This window comes from Chelmon rostratus, chromosome 2 (genome assembly GCF_017976325.1).
Source record: "Chelmon rostratus isolate fCheRos1 chromosome 2, fCheRos1.pri, whole genome shotgun sequence".
In the NCBI taxonomy this organism is placed as follows: Eukaryota; Metazoa; Chordata; class Actinopteri; order Chaetodontiformes; family Chaetodontidae; genus Chelmon; species Chelmon rostratus.
The window spans coordinates 5,675,698-5,699,738 of NC_055659.1; the positions used below are offsets into that span (position 1 = coordinate 5,675,698).

Genomic DNA, 24,041 nt, shown 5'->3' on the forward strand with positions numbered 1-24,041 from the left:
TTGTTAGGCTGTTTTTGTATTTTTCCCTAAATCGTTCGTAGGGGGCAACATTCTTTTGACTGAACATTGATTGGTTCCTCTTCCAGGCCACCAGGTGGCAGTGGCGCGCCTTCTCGTGTTTTTTTTAACCCTCCAATTCTGATGACAAAGCAGCCTGGTGACGTCTGATCGGAACTGCGCTTCCTGGTTACGGTAAAGCTAAGCTAGCAGCTACTTCGTTTCTCTCGGGTTGTTGGTGTTCCTCCTTCGCTCGGCGCGGTCTCTCAGTGTCTTCCACGCGGTTTCAGTCAGTGACAGACGGACGCTCAGATCAGACTTTCACCATTAATCCTCCGGGATGTCTTTCCTGGAGAAGCCGTCCCCCGGCAGGCTGCTGCTGGACGACACCGTGCCCCTGACGGCGGTGATCGAAGCCAGCCAGAACCTGCAGTCCCACACGGTGAGTGTTTACTGGAGGTAAACGTTACTTAACGGTTCACAATCTGTTGTCTTAACCGTGAAAAAAATGTAACTGTGGTCCGCTACAGGCAGACTGATTCATCGCCAGTGGAGTGTTTGAAATGAGATTTTTTTAAGGGGGCGTTTAAGTCCATCCTTGCGTTGCCAGTTTCATTTTCGGTGAGAGATGTAGAAGCTTCACTTTGTCTCATTTGCTATAAATTATTTCATCAACCACAAATCACCTCTGACTTTCAGAGTAGTCTTTTAACACATAACTGTCGTTCCTGTCAGTCAGATGACAGCCTGCTTTGCTAAGCGATGCTAAGCTTTACGGTTGGCACCGTTAATTCTATGGCAGACAGCTGACTCTGGATCTGAAGCGCTGTCACTGATTAAGCAATTTCCTGGAGGCTCTTGTGCAAACAGTGAACTGCTGATATAAAAGGATTTGTGGAGCATTGGCACTGGCTGAATTAAGGCCCAAGAGCTGCCGTTATCCCCGTAAAGCCCTTAAAATGTGTCTCACGAAGACCATTGTAACGAATTCCACTTACAGGTTTTGCGTCTTTTGATTCCTTTTAGTATTGACAAACCAATGTGCTTAAATGTTTTAAGACCATGAGACGTTATAAAGAGAGATTTCATTGAAACAATCAATGCTTTTCGTATGTTATGTCGAGTCGAAAAGAGGGTGGATCTGTTTGTATAAGTCTTGTTAGAAACAGAAGGGTTTTGTAAGGGAGTCTGGCGTGGCATCTCTCCCAACATTAAAACTCTTGGGGGGAGGGGGGGCTGTACTATGATATAAAATGTGTACTTTGAGCTCTGTGACCAGATCACGTTGTAGCCAATTATTGTGGGGCATCCGCCTTCTGTCCGATAATGGGCGCATGTAGTGGGCTTGTTGTTGACAGTCCGGCTGAGATCAGCTGAGCTAGCGGGTTAGCTTAGCTTGCTAACGTCAGCCATCCGATCATTGCTGGTGTTGTTGTTTGTGAAACAGAACCATAATGCCACAGGAGAAACGAATACTTATGGATATTGTTATTATTATTGTTGTTATTAGATCTGTGTATTTGTGTGTTTGTGTTATTTGTCTGTAGTGGCAGTATTTCAACAGTCACTGTTTTGCTTTCTTCTATTTCTCCACTCGGAAAATAAACAAAAACAGCAGCTTTCCTGTAAGTCATAAAAATATTGCAGATTTGCTTTATGCAGAATCTGCCAGATGACTTCCCAGAATTTCTCAACATGGAAGCCGCTTCAAAATGAATGTAATACTATGAGGACAGGCCTCTAAATACTGAAACACGGTGCATGTGGAGGACAAAGTTGGCATCTGTTTTAGGCTTGTAGTAAAGGACTAGGCATTTCCTCCTTGTCATCAATTCAAGTCATTGACTAGAAGGAAAGAACATCTAATGGCTGAGGAAGAATTCCAATACTTCACCTCAGGGTATCTGCTGATAGCAGCGCTCATATTTTCCCAGACTGTATAACTTTTGGTGTGTGGAGCTCACTGAGATCATTTACTGTATATGTTAAGTTCCTTGAGGCCGGAGATTAGTGTGACAGTAATCACTCAGTCTGAAGCTTGACGTGACTGAATGAATGGAGCAGTAACCCTCCATTATATGACATTGATGAAGTAAACTGTATTTAATGCGGATTGCCTGATCTGTTTAATGAGGTCAGTGCTGGTGCTGGAAGTGATCCAGTGTATTGCTGCATCTCTGTTGTTTTCCCATATTCCCATTTTTAACGGCTTGCACGAGCACAAGACCAGTACAGGTTAAAGTTCACCTGCTTGACTTCTGTCGAGTGGAATATGAGAATGAACTGGAGGCTGTGCAGGTTTTTTGTACCATTGAGCAGCAAGGCAATTCAAAGTGCTTCACAGAAGACATGAAGATTTTAAGAAAAGATCTAAAGAAACACAAGACAAGCTGAAAAGGAAACCAGACTCTATCAGCAGGAATTTGACTTTAAGAGGACTGAAAGGATTAGGTTTAAGGAAAATTCCGTGTTTACAGCGTGGTTCTTGTTTTCGATCACTTTGTCGATCATTTCGTCAGCTGTGAAAACATTTTATTCAGCTGCTTTATTGCAGTGATCTGTAAACATGGCGCCATGATCTGACAGATCAGCTGAACAGTGTTATCTAAACCACTTATTTGGCAGATGGATCACATGCCATCACACAATCACACACAGTAGCTGTTTTTCTTTTCTTTCTTTACCAAATTGCACTTTTTGACTAATATGATTCAATTCAAGCAAAACTACTTTAATTTCATAATAGTGCAACTTTTTTATTGTTAAATTACAACTTTGTATCTACAATCACCTTTTACCAGTAAAAATAAGACTTTATTTTTGAAACTCTGTGACTTCATCGTCTTCTGTAATAGGTCGACTGTATCTTCTAAATTCACAACTCTTTCTAATGAAATGACTTTTTGATAAAATCAAAGCATGCCTTTGCAGTGCAACCCCTTTTTCTCACCTTTTTTATTTGCATATAATTGTGAACTTTATCTCACAAATTGTCTTATGAGATTTTCTGATGCATTGTAACTATTTTAAAAAGCAAAAGCAAATAAAATATTTTGATGGTTGTGTTTCTCAGGAATACATCATCCGAGTCCAGAGGGGTGTGTCTTCAGAGAATAGCTGGCAGGTAAATAAAACAATCACAACCTCAAGTGTCAGGTGGGTGACCAATTGAAATTCACTTGGCAGAAAACATGACAACTGTGCAAGGCGGAAATACTGACTAATGAAAATGTCCACACCACATCATTAGACAAATTGGAATGTTTTGGCAGATGAACTGTCCAATCACAACACTTGTGTGTGTATATGTGTGTGTGTGTGCGTGCGTGCATTGCAGGTGATTCGACGTTACAGTGACTTTGATGTTCTCAACAGCAGCCTGTTGGTGAGTTCCACATCTTACAGTCATGCTTCAGTCTCTCTGAGTGTTTTGAAACATACTGATGGACAGCAGACTAATGTAATGTGCCTGACATGAAGTCAAACTGCTATTTAAAGCTATCAGTGTTTGATAGAGAACAGAGTGGTCTTGGTGGCTCAGTCCTATAGATGACACTAGTAAGTTGTGTCCATGAATGTTCTTACAACATACAATGTGTGTTGGTTATAGCATTAAAAAAACAGCAGGCTGGAAACTTAAAGCGTAAATCTGTCAGTCTTGTCTTGCTTTAGTCTTCTCAATCTCCTTCCTGTTTGGTAAAGCTTGGGGACAGTTTGTTACGACATGTTCAAGTCTTTGCTGCTGTGTCATGGATTTCCCAGAATCCTCGGCTGGTGCTGTTAGAGGGCAGCTTGATGATTGTCCCTGTACTGGTTAGCTGTTGGTTTTAAAATGGATTTTAAGTTTGCACTGCATCTCAAAGCGCTGCATCGCTCTAAGTCTCTCAAGTGGAATCTGTATAAAGCTGCTGTGAGCTCCTACTGATGAGCTGTAGCTCATTTTGTGAATATATTTGAACCATGGGGGGATGTCGGTTCTCTACTTTGGTCCAGACTGAAATATCTCAACAAGGATTGGGTGGATTGTCATTTTGAACTCACATTAATTGTGGCCAGATTGTTAATCCTTCTGATTTCAGTGATTCCCTGATGTTTTCCTGCATCATCAACCTCAGCTGGACTTTGCTAACGTTAGCATGCTAACATGCTAAATTAAGATGGTAAACACTGTAATCATCATCACATCATATCTGGTTAACATCAGTGTGTTAGCATTGTCATGGTGAGTATGTTGGCATGCTGACATTAGAATTTAGCTGTGCTGTGCCTAAGTAAAACCTCATCTAGCAGCCAATGTAGCTGTAGACTTTTAGTGTTGATTTTGGAAAATGTTCAGCAGAGTTGAGAAGTCAAGGTTAATGTACAATAACCGTGGTTTCCAACCTGGAGGTCAGGACTGCTCCCATGGAGGAGTGACATGATGATTAATGGGGTAAGAAAGAAAACAAAGTTCTGCTACAAACATTCATTTTATGTGAAATATTGAGTATTTTACCTTGTTGAGCCTCAAACAATCATTCAAACAACACAGAGAAGCTTACACATAAAACTGCCCACAACTCATAAACATCTGAAACGTGTGACCAGGACTCACAGGTTATTTCTAAGTAGGTGAGATAATCTTATATTTAGATTTAAAATCTAGTCTGACATGTTTTGAGTGTGGATTGTTGTTATGTATTTGTTTATCTTCTTTTAAGACTTCTGGCGGCTGGACATCTCGACTCATTTTAACTGTTCTTTTTAACTCTTGATTAATCAAGTGAAAATCACTTGCTTCACTGGCTGCCAAATTTGCTCGTTTCAAGCAAAATGAAGCTTCTATCTAAAATGTTTTGGTTTATTTTAGCGTGTTATTTTAAAGGTGGTATAAAACATAAAATCAGTGGTTTGTTCCTTTAACAAATTCAGCACATCAGTTTTAGAATTTGATTCAAATGCATCATGTGTCCCAGTCACACACAGTGTCCTATTGATCTTTGATAAATCTGTAATTACTGCAGCTGCATTGTTCCACTCTGGAGCGGATCTGACTCCGGGGTGTATTTCAGATTGTCCTGGTTGTTACTTATCTTATGGCCTGGTCACATCGTTCCTGGATAACAGGAAGTTAGCAGTTTTTCTGCTGAGCTTTCGCCTGCTCATTTCCTCTTGGGGTCTCTCATTGACCCCAACTTGTAGTCAGTCCCTGATCTTTAGTCAACACGCAGTAAAACTGTCAGAAACCTGCTGTCAGTCTGTCTGTTTCTCTGTCTGTTTTTTCAAATCTAATTTCATCTTTCTTTGTAAGTGCATCGTTGAAACATTATGAAAAGTACGGCAGTGGATAAAGAGCAAAGCATTTAATGGTGATAAGAAAACAGACTGTACAGTATGTACGAACAGGTCTCTTCTTCTTCCTCCCTCTCCAGGTGTGTGGCATCAGTCTCCCTCTTCCTCCCAAGAAGCTGATCGGAAACATGGACAGGGAGTTCATAGCAGAGAGGCAGAGAGGACTGCAGAATTATCTGGACTCCATTACCCAGCATCCCCTGCTTTGCAGCTCCCTGTCTGTCAAGAAGTTCCTGGACCCGAACAACTACTCTGCCAACTACACTGGTGTGTTCCCTCGTCTTCACTGAGAGATTGTTTTCCGTTTGTCTTATTCGCAGGTGGAAGTAACATGTCGTTCTTAACTTAAGTTCATGTTTTAGCTAATTTATACTATTTCACTACAGATGTAATATTGTATTTTTACCCAACCCAAACTGCAGTTTCTCAGCTTGGGATAAATAAAGTATATCTATCTATCTATCAACCACATGAACCTGGATATATTAATTGTTACTGCTTGCTTTGCAGATTATGATTTTACATGCAAAATACATGATTACTTTATAAAAGTACTGACTGATGCACTCATTCAAGCACCAGCAGTATTTAGAGTGACCTCTTTGGAAATATTGTCCTGGATTCAGTGCATTTTGTAAACCCATGAATAAATTTTGAGTAAAAACTTAGTTTAGTATGTGTATTTCTGGCTTTGCTGTCTCACTTTCTGACTTTGATTCATTAAGGTCTGTCTGTCTGTCTGTCTGTCTGTCTGTCTGTCTGTCTGTCAGAAATTGCCCTGCAGCAGGTCTCCATGTTCTTCAGGTCGGACCCAAAGTGGGAAGTCCTGGAGCCCCTCAGAGACATTGGTAAGGCTGCAACTTACGATTATTTTCATTAATAATTAATCTAATTACTATTTTCTCAATTATTTGATTAGTCCACCAACTTGTATAGAATAGTGAAACATGGCCTTCATAATTTCCTAAAGCCCAAGGTGATAAACTGCTCAAACTACCCAAAGATATTCAGTTTGCTATGATAGAAGATGAAAAAAAGCAGCAAATCCTCACTTTTTGGGAGCCTTATTGTTTGAGCTCTACTCGTTATGTTCAAGTATATTATGTCAACATTTGTGAGGGTCTGTTTTTGAACACAAAGTTTGGAGTGGAGAGTCTGTCTCCGTCGCTCTGAGTACGACCTGAGCCTGGAGAAGGGTTCACATGACATGAGTATTGATTTATAATCAAATGATTAGAGGGCATGTAAACACAGTGATTGACAACCACTGTTTTTCAACTCTAGATTTAAGATGAGCTTAGAGACGGCATGTTGTTGTGAAACCTGGATCGACTCTGTCGGACTGTCACCCAGCTGCTGCTGCCATCATTTATCACCACTGATCTAATGAGAGAAAATAAAACCTGACAGATAAGATTCAAAGTGGACCTTTAAAGCAAGACGTAAAGTTGTAACTTTGGCTCAACAGCAGCCATTGCAAGTTAAAGTTATGGGATAATGATAAATGCTAAAATACTGTTTAAATCAGTTACCATTTAGCCTTTAGATAAAGTGCGAAGTTTTTTAACAGCAACACAAGTGGGCAAGAGTCGTATTGTCAGCTGGCTGACTGACGTCCATGTTTGCTAACATTCGCTAAGGCTGTGTTGAATATATGTTACATACTGTAGTTTAATTCTCATTGGCAGATTTACAAATGAAATGTTTGTTTTTCAGGCTGGAGGATCAGGAAGAAATATTTTTTAATCAAAAACAAAGAACAGCCCAAGGAGAGGTATCTGCTGAGCTGGGTGAGTGTGAGAGAAATCAATACATGTGACACTTAGTTCTGCTTGTTGACTTCAAACAAGTTTTCAATACAAAATGAAATTTTAAGTGATCAAACGGAAAAAAAGGCTGAGAAAAACATCTGAGGAGTGGATGAGGAATTTTCTCACCACATGCAGTACATTGAATTAGCAGTCTGCTCTTGTTACAGAAATGTAAGAGAGAGGAAGAGTATGCAACATTAGAATTTTTTTATCTGTGTCTTCAGTGAGTAAAATTCATTCAGTTCTCACATTTTCTATGAGGTTCCAAACATACATGTATGCATATGTAAGTTATTATAGATTTATACAATTATCATATCTGAAACAAGTATTTGATTAGGTTTTGTTATCTGTGTTGTATCTGTGCCACCTCATATTATAAGGGTTAGAAAATTCCAGCTTTTAACTGCCTTATTTCTTCACCTTTCAGTCCGTCACAGCCTTCAAACTGATCATGGAAATTAAATTAAAATGAAGCATTTTGCAGACAGAAATCTGGAACACGCTGAGTTTTACAAAGCAGAAATGTTTGTAAAGGAGACAGAAAAGAAGAAAAGCTTTCCTCTTTTGCTGCTCTCTGACAGTAGAACATGTCTCATACTGAATGATTCTGACAGTTAGATTAAATTTTGCTAAATTTCATTTCAATCAAATCTAATTAACAGATGGGAGGTGTATTGTCCAGTCAGAAGCAACAGATGTGAATGGAGAAATAAAAGTTCACTCACATTTCACTCTGGTCAGCCTGACTGAAGGCACTTTAAGTGTTTTTGTTTTTCTCTTTTATTTTCGTTGCTGTTTGTTGGACAGAAAACAGACTTAAAGGAGCCTTGAAATGTACTTCAGCATTAAATCTGATTTATTGAGGAGATTTCAAAAGCTCAGCAGCTAAATTACATTTGTGCACTCAGGCCTCTCTGAAGGACTTCTGATTATCTAAATCACTAACCGTGTGTGTGTGCGTGCGTGCGTGCGTGTGTGTGTGCGTGTGCGTGCGCGTGTGTGTATGTGTTATAGGTGGACCTGGGTCCTGATAAGTTCCTGTCAGACAAAGACCTGCAGTCAGCCATGAAGCTGCTAACCAGTCTCTCTGTACGTACAGACTGTGTGTGTGGCTGCTAAAAAACACAGTAACTACATACTTGGTCAAGAGTTGCCACCAGAATCCGACTTTTTATCCTCTGATTTAACATGTGAAAAATGTAGTAAAACAGAATGTGAAAACAAAGCCAAACCTTCGTAACTGCACTCTGGTTTGGTGATCTGTGGAATGAGAAACCACCACACAGTTTAAAACCAAGACAAGGTCTGTCCACTGAAAGCTGAAAGTTGGTGGTAGCTATAGCTAAAACTACGTTCACTTAGCTGTTATCTGTAAGTTAAAAAATAGCAAATTTGATGAATTGACATCTTGTCATTCAGGTGGTTGTGTAGCTACCCCACTTTAGTAAATGAGCCAGTAGCCAAATGCAGTTATGATGCAAATTAAACACAACTAAACTCCTGTTTGCATAGCAGATCAGCTTTATCTGTCATCTCCGTTTTTACTATTTTGATTTCAATATAAATATTGCTAGAAAACATTTTGCATTTTAAATAATCAAAGTCCTCCTCTTCCTCTCCAGACTCCATACCTCTGTCCGCTGTTGTTCTCCAGCACCAGTGAGTCTTCAGCTCTGCTCATCCGGCCATTCAGTGAGAGAGGCTCTCTGAGAGACCACATCTGTAAGGTACACTGTGTGTGTGGAGTAAAGGCATCAGTGTGCTTCAGCCAAAGTGCTTGTTGGATGGCTGAACAGCATCTGACCCCCGTTCATCTCACTCACACACCGTCTGCGATGGTGGTGGAAAGTGTTTCCATTGAAAACTGTTGACTCTCTGTCTCCTGCCTCCAGGTGAAGCCCAGAGAGAGTTACCTGAAGAAGTACTGTAACCCAAAGAAGAGCCAGGGCCTCGAACTGCAGCACATCAAACTGTACGGCCGTCAGATCCTGGAGGTACCCACACACACACACACACACACACACACACACACACACACACACAGCAAAAACACATGCAAGACACACAACAAAACAGTTAGGGGGTTACTAGAGCTGTGTGTGTGTATTTGTGTATTTGTGCAGGGCCTGAAGCTCCTCCATGATGGCGGTGTATTTTTCGGTCACCTGCATGCCTCCAATGTAATTGTGGATGACGGGGTGTGTCGGCTGATGGACGTAGAGAACGGCATGCTGGGAGTTCCCTCAGCGCTGCGACCCGCCTTTACTCAGCTCAGGAAGATCAATGTATGTAAACACAGAGCTGGATGATATCATGGATTAAATTAACCTGTGTTGCTGGGAGCATGATGTGTTGTGCCGATTGATCCATAAACGTACTAACATTTAGTTATTTAAAAGTTAATGGTGTGTGTTTGTGTATATACCTGCAGTCCACAGAGAGCATCGACGTATTCTGCTTTGGACATTTACTGTATGAGATGACGTACGGCCGACCACCAGACAGCGTCCCCATCGATCAATACCCTGCTGTCCCCTACACCACTGTGGGTCAGTATATTGATACACACGCGCACAGATTATATCATGTGTCTTCTTTGTACCTGAAACATCAAGTTTACTGAAATGTCCCAACGTGTCATATTCCCATTGTGGTGTGTGTGTGTGCGCGTGTGTGTGTGTTTGTTCAGTGTCAGTGCTGCAGTCCATCCTGTCCACAGAAGCCTGTAAGAGCAGGATGCCAACAGTGTCGGAGCTCATGCAAACACCGTGAGTTCACCGGTTTCAGCCACTGTCCTTTTTTTTAAATGAGTAATGTTTAAATGTCCCTTTTTCTCTCCATCTGTATGAAAGCTCAAATTATATTTATATAACCTAATATCTGCCCACATTGCAATGAATACTATACACTGGGACCAGTATCAATTGATTTTATGTTTAGTTACTCTTTAAAGCAGGCATCTCAAATCGGTTCCATAAAGGGCCGCATGGCTGCAGGTTTTCATTCCAACCCAGGAGGAGCACATCAGGCCAACCAATCAACATCAAGGGATCACTTAGTTATCAGCTGAAGACTGAGATCAGCTGATTAATTGATTCCAGCCTGGTGTGTTCCTCCTTGGTTGGAATGAAAACTTGCAGCCACGCGGGCCCTTTATGGAACCGGTTTGAGATGCCTGCTTTAAAGGTTCTATAAGACATTCACTGCCACTAGATGTCGCACTAGAGCACCAATATCTCAGACCAAATCAAATGGGCCGACAGACACACCTCCCCCTCCGACCAGAAACAGCCGTTACACCGCTCTCCTCAAAGCCACCGGACTCCATTGTCAAAAACAGTCATTTTACCTTGCAGATGATTGTAAAATATTTCATTCAAACTGGACAGAAACAAATTAAAAAGTCTTTCTAGTGTTCCAACAATCACCAAATAAACCTTTAATCCACTGATGTGACATTTTCTGGCTTTACATGCTGTTTTCTCTGATGTACATTAGAAATGTAGTCCGGTGGAGCTATTGCATCAATATCTTAAATAGCTTACTAGCTGTCCTGCTAATGCTGCCTACCTAAAACGTCAAGTAAAATATGTTTACAGTGCTTTTACAAGGCAGTGTGGCGGTCACTCTCTTAGTGTCTTTAGAAATGCAGGGTGGGCCTACACTTACGCTGCTAGGAACACACAGAGGGAGTGTGACTTCATTCTCTACCAGGATGCCATTACTGCACTTTATCTTTCTATAACAAATAGTTGTTTGCTGCTATATTATTTTTTTAAATCTCATGTATAGAACCTTGAAGGTTGAAAGTCAACAAGAATATTAGAACAGAGAGCCAGTTGCCAGGTTAATTCATATGACCGGTGATTGGAGTTTTAAATAGGAACCAGAGCATCATCTTTTTTGTGAGTCACAGTTTGTGTTTTGCAGGCTGTTCAGTGACGTCCATCTCCAGCACTCAGAGAAACTCCAGATTAAGGTGAGATGCTCAGTTTGATATTACTTTTGAGAGTTTGGCCCTGCATTTACAGGGTTTACTTCAATATCTACTCAGTTAAAAAACAAAACCCCAACAAGAATGAAGAAAAATGGCAGATATCTGAATCCCTCTCCACTCCTTCAGGTTCCCAGCAGGCTAAAAGAGGCGCTGAAGACAGCAAAGGAGAGTCTGGAGAGGAGGCTGCAGGAGGAGCAGCGAGTGGTGCGTCACGACTCTCATTTTTACATCTTTCTGTCTTTTGTAATGCTAAGCAGCTGGAGAGATTTGGAGGTCATGTCCCCTTCCTCCCCAAAGCTCTGTATTTCAAATCAGTGACCTTCTAGATAAGGTGGACGTGATATTTGCTGCAAAATAATTTAAGATGCCTCCTGTGGAAAAAAAAGGCTGTGGAAAAACCTTGCAACATAGTTTCCCACAACCTTTTCATGTTGCCAGCATAAAAACTCTGTGCTGTCATCAGTGTGGAATTATCATGGTAGCTCACTGCATCTGCGTGCGTGCATGCGCGTGTGTGTATGTGAGAGAGAGAGAGATTGGGTGAACGAGAGGCCAATTGTACAGCACTTTGGATAAAAGCCCTATGCACTGTAAATGTACCCATTTACCATTTAGTTTTCTGGGGGGGCATCACATCTGGTGAAAGCATCTAGATTCTGCTCTTCAGCAGTGACACAGGCAGTTTTCAGTGCAGGTTTTATGAAAAGGTTGCATGATGCAGCTTGTGGCTTGCAGCTTGTTGTAAACGTGAATTTTGCTGGGTGTCTGAAGGATAATGCTTTGTGTTAATGTTTGATCGAAGCTCCACCAGCACAGGAGGCTGACCAGGGCTCAGTCTCACCACAGCTCAGAGGAGGAGAAGAAGAGGAGGAAGATTCTGGCGAGGAAGGTAGGCAACAGTCTACACCTCATGACATCTCACGCTTCCTTGTCAGCTTTGCGATGAAACAGATTATTTTAAAAGCATTCAACAACTACTGCTCAAAATATTCTTAAACAATGCATGTATATGTTATGTTTTCATGTCTGTTAGAATGTCAAAGCACTTCAACTCTACAAGCATACATGAAGTAGCACAATTTGTGTCAGCAAGTGACGCATGTTAGCTGTAGTGAAGTAACAATACAGTGAAGCGGAAAACAGGGTTGTGTTTTCGTGTTTTTGCAGAAGTCCAGACAGTCGGCTTATGAAAATGAAGAAGACGTCTCTGTCAGAAACAACAATAACTCTGGTAGGTCTGCTGTTACTGGCCTCAACAAACGCTCAACCTCGTCAGTTATTTAGCTAGCCTGCTAGTAAGTCAGTTGTCTTTTCAAAACTAGCTAAAGCTAATTAATTGGCTCATCAGCCTGATGGGCATTTTTTGGTGAATGGAGTTAGTGTTGTTTATTTATTTGGTTAGTCTGATGGGAATTACAACATAACAAAGGAGGTATAACAATGACCTCAAGTAGTTAGCTAAATAACCAGGTAGGTAGTGTGTAGCTAGTTAAGTTTTTTAGCATGCTACGTAGTTACGTGCTTAGCTGGAGAGTTAGATCGTCAGTTAGCCAGTTAGAGAGCTACGTACTTGCAGTCATGTTCATCTGTCACATTTAGGCTTTGAGGACAAATAAATCTGCCTGCATGTCCTTCCCCTTAAAACATTTTCAGAGCTGATTTAGCTATGTTTGCTAACATGCTAGTTTGCTAGTCTTCTTTCCCTGTTGGTGCATTGCTACATTTAATGGCACATTATCGCCACCAACTGTAGATCAGTGGAACAGCGTGCAATCATCAGCAGGACTGAATGCTTTGCGGCGACAGCATGATTAATGTTTGTTTTTCTGTCTGTCTTCAGGTTCTGGAGCCAGTTCTCCTCCCACATGCCCCTCGTCCCCCACCCCCCCTTCCACCACAGGTATGCCTCAGTCTGTCTGTCTGTCTGTCTGTCTGTCTGTCCTCTCGTCTGTCTGTCCTGCTGTCTGTCTGTCTCCTTGTTTGGGAAAGTATTAGACAGACTGTGTCGCTGTAGTGAGAACCTGCTGTGGTGTGTCTCAGCACGCTGCTCAGAACATAACAGCATCTTTATCATTAACTCTGAATTTCTGCCCTCATTTTTCATCTGAAATTTGCATGTGTGATTATGAAGACTAATCGTTTGACTTGACCTGTCTGTCTCTTCACCTCTTCTCTCGTCATGTGGTTACCTGGTTCTCAGACAGGTATCTGTCTCTACTACAGCAGTGTCTCTTATTCATTTTGGTCTGTCTGTAGCTAGCTGGATGCAGGATGGGAAACACAGTGTGTGATTTTATATACTAAAGTACAAGTCTGGCAATATTCCTTATTTTTCTTAACAGATCCCATGAAAAGAGCATAATTATCAATGTGTTAGTCTGTCTCTCAATACTGTGGCATCATTACTCTGTGGCTCTCAGACTGAAGCTTATTGTTTTCTAATGAAGATGTAAATATTTCACACGGCTCACAAATACAGTGTATAGTTTTGTTTTTAAAAAGGATCAGCTTCAGTGTAAAGATGAACACTGTAGTTTTTAGCAAAACTACTCAAGTGGGAGGAAAGCAGGACTATTTTCGTTGGTGGATTAATACAGATTTGGTGCTCTAGTGAGTGCTGCTGGCAGCAGGTGTGTGTGATGTGTTTTTAGTAGTTTTTGTTCAACAGGAGAGCAGTATGGCACTGAGGAATGTACAGACTCACATTGTTAGTTTGATCAATCCTGCGCTGGTTTTGTCCTTTTCACTGGATTTATTTTTATTATTTAACAATAAGAAACATACAGAATATCACCAGACTGAAGTTTTCAAACATGTGGCTCCAGGGTCCAGGCCTGGTGTAAGTGTCTCCTCTCCTTATTTCCTCTCCTCTCTCCTCCTCTTCCCTCCTCTCCTCTTTGTCCTGGTGGTACTGTGTAAATGCTGATTGATCCACTGATAGGATTAATGTCATCTCCCTCTCTTTCTTCTTCCTGTGCCGTCTCCACCGTAGAGCATGCTCCATTCTGACCGTGTCGTTGGGTAAAGTAAAATGTTGATTTATGATAACGATGATGGTGGTCTCTGGTGGTTTATAAAGCTGCCTTACACCCTGGCTCCACAGCAAGCTCCTGGTCACAGAGATCAACTAATGAACTCATCGACAGAAAAAAAAATGATTAGAAAGTAGATGGAGCAGGAGATTGAGTCTATGTGCATCCTGTGCAGACAGCAAACAGGTTAAAATGAGATCATTCTGTGAACCGCTGGTCCTGAAACCCAGATTTCTTTAGGCCTGGAGAAGTGTTATTTTGAGTTTGTGATTTCCAGACACAGAAAAGTGTTGAAACTTGTATGAAAAGGTTTTGCTGTCAGTAATATGGACAGAAACAGTCTGACAATGGCCTGACAATATATTTGCCTTTAGTTTTTTTGTTTTGTTTTTTACATTAGGACATAGTGTCATTAAATCGTGACACAGATCTCTTAGATTTGTTAGTTTTGTTGTTTTGTACGAACTGAATGGGACATTTTATGGTACAAAAATTGACTCGCCAGCGCTCTCTGGTGGGCAAACTACTTGATCTCAACCATAAAATGCCAGTTTAGAAAATGATGCCCAACATTGCTTCTTACATTAAACTGCTTGAGGATGTTTAATCAGATTAATTAATTTTTTAAAAAGTGAGTAGCGTGGAAGTAGAAATCTGCCGGTGGGAAGCGGGCTGATGAGATCTAAAGTGAAGAAGCTTCTCTGTATCGACGAGTCGCTGCTTGCCTGGAACAGGGTGTACGCACATCTTTATAAAAACCTCACAATCTGCAATGAAGTCCACACCTCACAGACACTCCAACTGCTTCCTGAATCAGACCTGCCGTTCTCATTGGAGATTGTGATCTGTCAGTTCTGTCTGTCTGCTCGGTCAGTTAAAGCACGTCTGTTTATGCTGTTCGGTCGGTCTGCTTGTGTGTCTGTGTTTGGGACGGGGTGTCACAGTGAAGAAGTGTCAGATGTTTGAACGTTGATTATTACTCATAACCTACGCTGTTAGCTTATCAGTTTCTTTAGCATGTGTAGGTTTTCCCCCCGGTCTTATAGAGCTGTTCTACAGCTGATCAAAGCCTTCAGTAAATGTTTTATAGGGATTTTCATTTTTTTTTTTTTTTTTTTTTTTTAATATTAAGAAAATACATTGTGAAAGGAACTGGATCAAACCTTTACCAATATTTCGATTTCCTTACACTGCCAGGTTTTCATCAGCTACAAATTGTTTATAATTTACATCACTGTTGACGATATTGGAGATCTGGGCCCATATTTATCAAGCCTCGCAGAATAGGAAATCAGTCCTAATTGGCCAAAAAAATTGCAGCGGCAGTAAATCCAGCACTAACTTACAGTGCATCATGCACATAATACGCAGAATCATTAATGGAAACATAATGGAAAAACAGTCAGTGCAGTCATGCACATTTTTGATTATTTTTTTTTATGAATTCATACTTACTTCACTTGCTTATTTTAAAGCTGGCAATGGAAAGACAAATATTTGAGAGATATGTTCATATTTCCCAAGACAGAGTAATTTTTTCCCCACCATTAAGAACACATACTGCCCATTAACATAATGTTTTCGTTAAAATAGGAATTAGACAGTAGAGGAGGAGATTTCATGTTTCTAACATCATCACTGTGTGTGGAAAATGGCAGAATATATGCAAGCTGTGACATTGCTGTAGACACTGTGAAATAATGTGATTGGATAGGAGTGACAAGGAGATGTCAAATAGCTTAGTTAAATTTCCTCCCTTTTTTAAATTTTACATTGTATATTATATTTTTCTGTAGCTACATAACTGGGTTGCATATGTATTCTTATAGCCTACCTAGCAAATGGCTATTGGTAAAGCTGTGCATTTGTTTTGATATTATAGTTTTGCATATATACATAAATTATATCATCATTATTTCTACTTTGTGTCTGAGAATGTCGTTAAACTGAAAGTCAGTGTAGGAAGCTTCATCAATACATCTGTTTACTAACTTTAGTCCCATTTTAACTGTCAGTGTGACTTCTACAAGGTATTCTCAAACGCATGATGAACATGGGACCAGACCATTTGTTTTTAGATTGATGCCCTTCCTTCCAGGCTGCCATTGGTTTCAGTTATTTCTATTAGTTTCCACATGAATCAAGCACTGATTAGTCTGTAGATATTGTGCCAACATGTGATCACAGATCTGAGCACAGATTTCACATTTAACTGTGAAATGTGGCCACAGCTGTGCTCCGATCTGACACATCTGATCACAGAGCTCTCACTTTAATTGCAACTGTGGACTTGACTGCAGAGTCACAGTGAAAACACTGCAGGTCACTGTGACTGCTGAACGTAATGAAAGTCAGTTTGTTCTGCAGCCTCCTCGGGATAATCCGTCACCACTGCAAGCTTTAGAGGTTCTGCGGTTGTTAAATTATTAAAAATCATTTTTTTTTAACATTTTCACTCTTTAAAATATTCTGATGTGTTCACTACAGCCAACAAACAGTTTTTTCCAAAGAAAATATCAAATGCTAATTGTTCACTGCTGTGACGAGTTTCTCCAGGTGTGGTTACCATCTGTCAAACTGATGGATGTCCTTTCATTACGTTGCAGATAATTCACTGTGCCGTTAGACAGAAGGTGGAGTCTGCAGACTCCAGTTGCAGCTTTTGGCCTCTGCTTTACCTACCTGTTGGAGCTCCCCAGGATTTTGTTTCTCTGCCTATATTCACTGGGTTTCACTCAGTTCGGGATGCAAAATGGCACAAACGGAAAGACATGAACCAGGTTTGGGTTCAATTCACCATCAGTTCACCCTGTTGATCAAAGTGATACTGACCAGGCAGAGGGGCTGGACTTTGTCTGGAAAATACAGAAGCAAGAGCTTGTTTAGTACAGGACAACAGAGCTGCACATATTTTAGAGGGAAACAACTACAAGTCCCAGAGTGCATTGCTGTAATAAGTTGGAGGTTGAGCCTTGTGGAACTCGTTGAATACATCCAAGTTTGGATTTATCTTATCTTATCTTTTCTTATTTTGGATCAACTCTGATTGAATTCCTTCTTCATAGCAACGGCTACTGAGGCTTATGGGAACTGTAGTTGTTAGCGTTATTACTCATTATTCTGAAAAACAGCCTTTTCACCCTCAGATGAAACACCTCTAACTGATCCACTATATCTCAACACTTTAACATAACCAAATGCAAATGTATTTACTTTAGGAACCACTGGGCCTTTCAATTCCATATTCATAGGCATCAAACTTCAATACTTTATTTGTTACAGAACAATACGTGTCAGTATTATCAAAAACTGTTCAGTAGCCAAACTGATGGTGGATTGAGCTCAGCCTGGACACTGATCTGCAGGTGCTGGTTTCACAAAGATAATACTGTTCTAGAAACAGTGTGTCTGTTACTCTGGAAAAGCCACAATGGTACCACTTTGTATTAAGTCAGCCTTTATAAAGGGTTCAAAACGTGTAACTAATAGCTTTAGTGATAGTTAATAAATAACTAATGCTTTATAAATCAGATATAAGCCATTAATCACAACAGACTGTGACGCACACTTCCTCAGGGGCTGCTGAAGAGACGTGAGACAAAGATGCTTGAGGTGAATTTGAGTCAAGAAACATCCTCCTCCACATGCCATACTCCATACTCATGTCTGTGTTCAGATTAGAGTGTGACTCACTCCTCCAGATGTTATCATGATCTCTTTGAAATCATAGAAAAAAGCTGCTTCAGAACTTGCCTGAGAAACGTCACACTTTAACCTTCTTTCAGTATCAAAGTAATCTAGTGACAGACCTCCATGAGACATCCACAGCACAAAACAAACTGCTCATAGCTAATTTGGCCTAGTTTTGATGGTGCCAATTGCCCAAAATCTAAACAAATACAAGCTAACATTTGGGTTGTTTGGTTGTCAAAAATCCTCCTCCAGCATCACACTTGACAGCCTTTTAATATCTTCAGTTCACCAGGAAGAAACCTCCAACAGATCACTTCATCACTTCCCTTCTTGGAACCAGATCCATTTATTAACAGCTTCTTAACATTTATAAGTGCAGATAACTTGATAACTTTTGCTGTTGCCTTATTAGAAAAAAACTTCTATTAATGACTTGACTATAACTTAGCTATCTTTGACAAACTGGCCCGAAGTTGCTCTTATTAATGGCTTAAAACTGATCTATGAAGGATCTGTAAATTGTTAACTATTAATTAATTAAGCCATTAGTTAAAACCCTTTATAAAAGGTGCCGTATTAGGAGATAGTTTCTACCAATGTAACCGTCTATATTAAAACTACTGACAGTCAGCTGCCTCTCCTCCATGTTTAAACTTCAGCCAACAAGCTACGTTGATGTTAAGTGCTTCAATTGGTCGAGTGTCTTTATAGACGCAAAGAGGCAAAGATCCAGGCTCATTTTCTCCCTCTGTCGGTGTTTGAAATGAAGTGAAAGTAGCTTGAGTCTTATGTGAGTACTGTCATTCGACTAGTCTTGGAGTAAAACTAAGACTCACTGTGACTCAGTAGACAGTTTATTGCTTCTTTGTGCAACCAGCTCCTGAGAAAACATAATGTTTCCAGAAACCAGTGGTGTTGTTCTCTTACACTCTTTCCTTTCACTCTTCTCTCTTTCATCCAGGAGCCCAGACTGCTCCTCCACCTCCTCCTCCTCCCCCTCCCCCTCCTACGCTGGACTCCTCCCGTCCCCCTCCTCTGTCCTCGTCTGACGGAGCGGGAGGAGGTCGCACCGCTTTGCTGAGCTCCATCCAGACCTTCAGTAAGGGCAAACTGAAGAAGGCCGAGACCACCGACCGCAGCAAACCCATCATCTGACCCCGCTCACCACCGCAACCTGTCCTTGACTGAGAAACTGTCGCTATGGCAACATGACCGACCCGCTGGTTCTGCACTGTGGTCTGGACTAGTTCACGTCGACGCTCCTTGAGATGTGAAAAGGAATCACTAACAAAAAAAAATCCAAGTACCATTTTAGTTTTTATTGCGTTTCAGCTTTTAAAGTTTTTTAAATCAATTGCTGTGGTTAGAGGGAGTAGAGGATGGCCGGGGGGGCACCTCTGTCTGCCCTTTCACTAACTCCTGAAGGTTTGTCTTCTCTGACTTCGTCACAGAAGACAGCCACCAGGCTCCAGATAAAAAAAGTTGCTAAACTCAAATCCTGAGTGTTGTGAACTCTCCTGGTTGACCTGCAGCTTCAGCGGGCTTCTCTTGTGCTCTTCAGGCTTGTAAAAGTGGTGGTTGAACATTTGCAATTACAACTTTTGGAGCCACTGTGGATGCTTCATCCTGCTGGATGATGAGGTTGGATTTCCTGGATCTAAAACTCTGACATCAGTGCTCTGACACTGATCCCGGAGCAGCGGAGAAACTGGCCTAAACTACAGCTTTCCGTCTTTGAAATCATTTCTGAACTTTGTAGCCTGTAGCCTGCAGCCACAATGAGTACTGCAGGACTCTAGAAAATCAGTGGCGCTACACAACAAAACAAATCACCATCATTAAGTTATTTCTGTCTATAATTAAGTCACATGAACATAATTTAATTACAATTCGTCCAGTGCACTTGAATAGAAAGAAGCTTCTCAGATGTAGAACTTAACAGAGATATGTCTGCATCTTCAGATGAGAAAAATAAGGCAGTTTGCTGCATTATAGGCAAGAAAGAAAGGACCTTGATCTTGAAAATATGTAAATATATTGGTTGAAACTTCTCAACAAACTTGCAGATTTATTTTCACTTGTTATAAGAAAATAAGACTCAAATTACAGACAAAAATGACTTGATCAGAGGGATGTTTGTTGCAACATGTCTGCCTGAAACTTAACAAACCTTGCCACAGTCCAGGTGGGATTGTGAGACGTCCTGATTGGTCAGCTGTAGATTCGTTCTTAATTTACAGCTGTGAGAGCGAACAGTTTGCACAAGGTAGAGCGCAAAACGAAGAGCAGCACATAATCCTACAAAGCAGCTAACCATGATGCTATAAACTAAATGTGTTTCCATCCATCTGTTTTTTTTTAAGCATAAAAAGTGGAAACACCAAAGATAAAAATAAATAAATAAATACTGTAAAATAATGTGTACACTTGGCTGGAGTAGAAAAGTTGTTGCATAGACAAAAGCAAAATATGACAAAGTGCAATGGAAACGGGCTTGACGAATAAATCGTGACATGTAGTTAAACGGCCACTGCAGAGACTAAAGATAAGTTCAGATCTGTGCAGAGTGAAGATGAGGCTTTAACCTTCCTCAGACTAACGCAGACAAATGGAAATGTCGTATTTCCATCATGGTTTCCACATTGTTTGCCACCGTCTCAGGTTTGAATGGCGCTCTTTTAGCGGCACAATCTTGTTGCGTCCTCTTCTTCTGCAGTGGTTCAATGGCAACTGTTTATCTTGATGCTCCCAATTCCTAATATTCACGTAACAATCCTCTCATTCTTATTTTTACTCAAGTCCCAGTAAGACTGGAGGGTAAGCATACAAAACCTCTGCGATTCAGAGATGCACAAAATGAACTTTTCCACCATTCTTCTCTACAGTGAAATTATCGCCATCATACAGTAACTTCTGCCTCACATCAGCATCAGAATACCATTGACGTCTGTTCCAGTTCCATTTGGCTGAACTTTGGCTGCTAAACGTGGCAGACGCTAAGTGTGCCGTGCAGCTGCTCTCTCCATTGGAAATACAGGCCTCGCTGTACTCGATGTCAAACTTGCACTTCTGGTGTGAAAGCCTGTAACATACAGATACTGGTCGGAGCGACATGGACGAGCCGCTCAGCTCTGATTGTATTTAGGGTCTGAAATTAATCCAAAGTTTATTTTTTCTCCATTGCACCAGAATAAAACCTTACATCACATGTGAGACTTGAGACTTTACCTCACTGCTGATCATTTACATTATTATTTTTTTTTATTTCTTTCCTTCCAGGAAGCTGTTGGATTCAGTAATTTCTCTGAAAATCAACATGCACAGAATTGAAACTTGCTACAGAGATAAAATCCATCACGCACAACATTTAGCCACCATTAGGTTTAGTCAACATTATTTTATAGTTGTGTGATCATTTAAAGTTGCTTGCAGGATGCATTGATATAAACACACACATATTAACTTTGAGTATTTTAAGAACAAAAAATGTCAATAGATAAGGAGAAGCAGGAAGCACAAGCAAATGACAAAATAAGATAAAGAAGCAGTTTCACCCCTCCCCACCAGCCAGATATTCAAGGCATCAGCCCAAACTGGACTTGAAATATTAAGATGTGGGAACAACTCAACTCACTGATAAGATTATATGTTGGAATGTCTATTAATGCATCACCAAGAGATGATTTTGAAACAGTCCCTGCTCACAAGTGCAGCATCATATGACAATAATGTAGAATAGAAATGCATCTCTCTGCAGCGAGTTTCACACTTTTCATAGAAATGACCTGAAGTCATTGGCAGCCTGGAAAGAAGGACCTCAGTCTTATCCTGGTCATCAGAGAAGTCACATGTTTGCCCTCCACTGCTAAAGTTTAATCTGCACACACAAGTTAAGGTGACTTTAACAGTTTTACCCTCCACAGAGCTCAGTTTACCTTCATTTGATGGACATTGAGGGTTAATTTCAGACCCTTATTGTGTTGATTCCTTTTATTTTAAAGTGTTTTTGCTTCTCTTTTAATTCTGTTGTATTTTAATGCTTGCTTTCATCACAGAGCTGAGATTATTTTATTGTGCCATATGGATCCTTGTGCCTGAATGTTTTTTTTGTTGTTAAAATATTGTATGTGACAATATCTGTAACCACATTATCAGTATGTATAAAGCTCTGTCTGATGAAGGTAATTAACACTTTAGCACACAGGAAGTCACAATGTTGTTATTGGCATTAGTTTGGGCAGATTAGAGCAACGCCCCTTGATTACTTTCATTATAATTTCATCTACAAAATGTCAGAAAATAGTGAAAATTGAATCTCACAGTTTTGAAGAACTCAAGGTGATGTCATCACATGTCGTGTTTTGTTTAACAAACAGTCCACAAGCCAGAGATATTCTCTTGACTGTGATATAAAACAGAGTAAAGCAACAAATTCTCACATTGGAAAAGATGGAACCAGAGCGTATTTGGCCTTTATTGCTTAAAAAGTGACTTATGACCCATCGATTATCAGATTTGTTGCAGATTAGTTTTAACTTAATTGTTTTAGCAATAAAAATAAGACACGCAGTATGATTGAAAAAAGTGGGATTAAATGTCAAATTCTTGGTTTTGGAAAAAGAAATTGGTGATTCATGTCTGGCTCCGTCCGACTGTCTGAAAGCAGATTTTCAGCGTCTTTTTATGAATATGTACTGTTGTTCTCACCGTGGCTTCTATGGCTTTTGTTTGTATCACATGATCTCCCTCAGCAGATTGACATTTGCCCAGTCGTCATGGAACTGCTCACTCATGGTGGCAAATATTCAGTATCAACTGGGCAAATCCATTTACTGAGAAGGATGGTGTGATGCAGTCGAAAGCTCCAGAACAGCTGTCAGCTTCTGTTTCCAAGCTCAAGAGTGAACCTTCAATCTCAAACATGGACTGGATTCAAGTCACAGTAAAGGTGCTGTTAGTTGGCTGAGGACTATAATGACAGGGATTTGATATGGTTGCTTAAACAAATTAGAAAAAACAGATAATTTTTAGTTAGCTTATCTTATTTCAGCTCAGCACCTCTAAACCCACTAACTTTTGTATGGATTAAACCAACGAGATGTAACATGTTAATAATTATTATAATAATCATTGATGTAACCAACATATATGAGAGTTATATCAGTCATCAGACTCTCTGTCTGAAAGTGAATAAGCCTAGTTCCCCAGATGCTGATGGAATGATTTTTTATGTCACTGTCTCTTCTCATTTCTACCTGACATACTGTGTGCTAAGGTGTTAGCCTGTGTGGCGGACAGAGCTGCCATTGGAGCAGATTTTGTTGTGCATCTTGAGCTCAGGTGAGTCCTGCCACCTGCTGACTCTGATCACCACAATACAACTTACAGCTCTCAGAATGTGTGTTTTAAATGAGTGCTCCATGCTGAAATTGTTTGTTTTTATTATTCAGTGCAATCCGGTCCAATGCGATGGTCTTGAATGGTCATTAAATTGTGTCAGAATGTTTCTCTGCAGCACTTTACCCATGAGGGGTGGGAGACAAGTCCAGAGGTGTCTTTGTGTCTGTGAAAACAGTTTGCAGAACAAGTTCAGAGACGGCGCTGGATTACAAGTAAATTGGTATGAAAAACCACTCTTCAATCTCCAGGTCATTTACAGTTTCCACATACTTTTGTTTGTCCCAATGGCACCATTAGACAAAAATATCTATATTAAATGCAGCTGCGAATATCTTCATTATCAACATTGAAATAAAAAATCTAGCAAGCCTGCTGTGATGAAATGATAACTGTATTGACTGAATGAATATTTGATTAAAAAATGGAAAATTGACAGGAAGTAGTGTTTATTGCAAATGCTTGTGTTTCTGAATGAGCCTATATTGAAGACTTTGCAATGCCTGAATAAAAACAATCTAAAGAAATCAAGTAAAATACAGGACACAATGTAATATGCATTGTAATATGCAGTAAAAAAGAAATACAGCTCCCTTGCAGCTCCTTGTGAAAGCTTCTGACATTTTGTATTGTCAGGTCTATGCTGCCCTCTGCAGCACTGAAATGCACTTCTTCACTTTGTTTTCTGTGTTGATTTTATTGTGGCATGGAAAATTCATGTCAGAATGAAAATCAGTTCATTCTCTTACTGCAGACAGAAAGATAAATGGTTTTTCATTT

The 24,041-nt window shown here is 40.3% G+C and overlaps 1 protein-coding gene across 2 annotated transcripts; it reads left to right on the forward strand.

The window, feature by feature from the left end:
* The first annotated feature begins 182 nt into the window (after nt 1-182).
* On the forward strand, nt 183-23,791 carry pxk (PX domain containing serine/threonine kinase). 2 transcript variants are annotated; one of them, XM_041944436.1, is made up of 19 exons: nt 183-439; nt 3,071-3,121; nt 3,335-3,382; nt 5,409-5,595; nt 6,099-6,176; nt 7,045-7,118; nt 8,157-8,231; nt 8,765-8,869; nt 9,035-9,136; nt 9,266-9,427; nt 9,574-9,691; nt 9,832-9,910; nt 11,073-11,121; nt 11,266-11,343; nt 11,942-12,028; nt 12,307-12,370; nt 12,980-13,039; nt 14,132-14,160; nt 18,826-18,946. In XM_041944436.1, the coding sequence occupies exons 1-18, from the start codon at nt 338-340 to the stop codon at nt 14,146-14,148; spliced, it is 1,536 nt and encodes a 511-aa protein (XP_041800370.1). In that variant the 5' UTR covers nt 183-337; the 3' UTR covers nt 14,149-14,160; nt 18,826-18,946. The 2 variants fall into 2 exon arrangements, with proteins under 2 accessions (XP_041800370.1, XP_041800362.1); XM_041944428.1 differs by lacking the exon at nt 14,132-14,160 and having other exon boundaries at nt 18,826-23,791.
* The last annotated feature ends 250 nt before the right edge of the window (nt 23,792-24,041 follow it).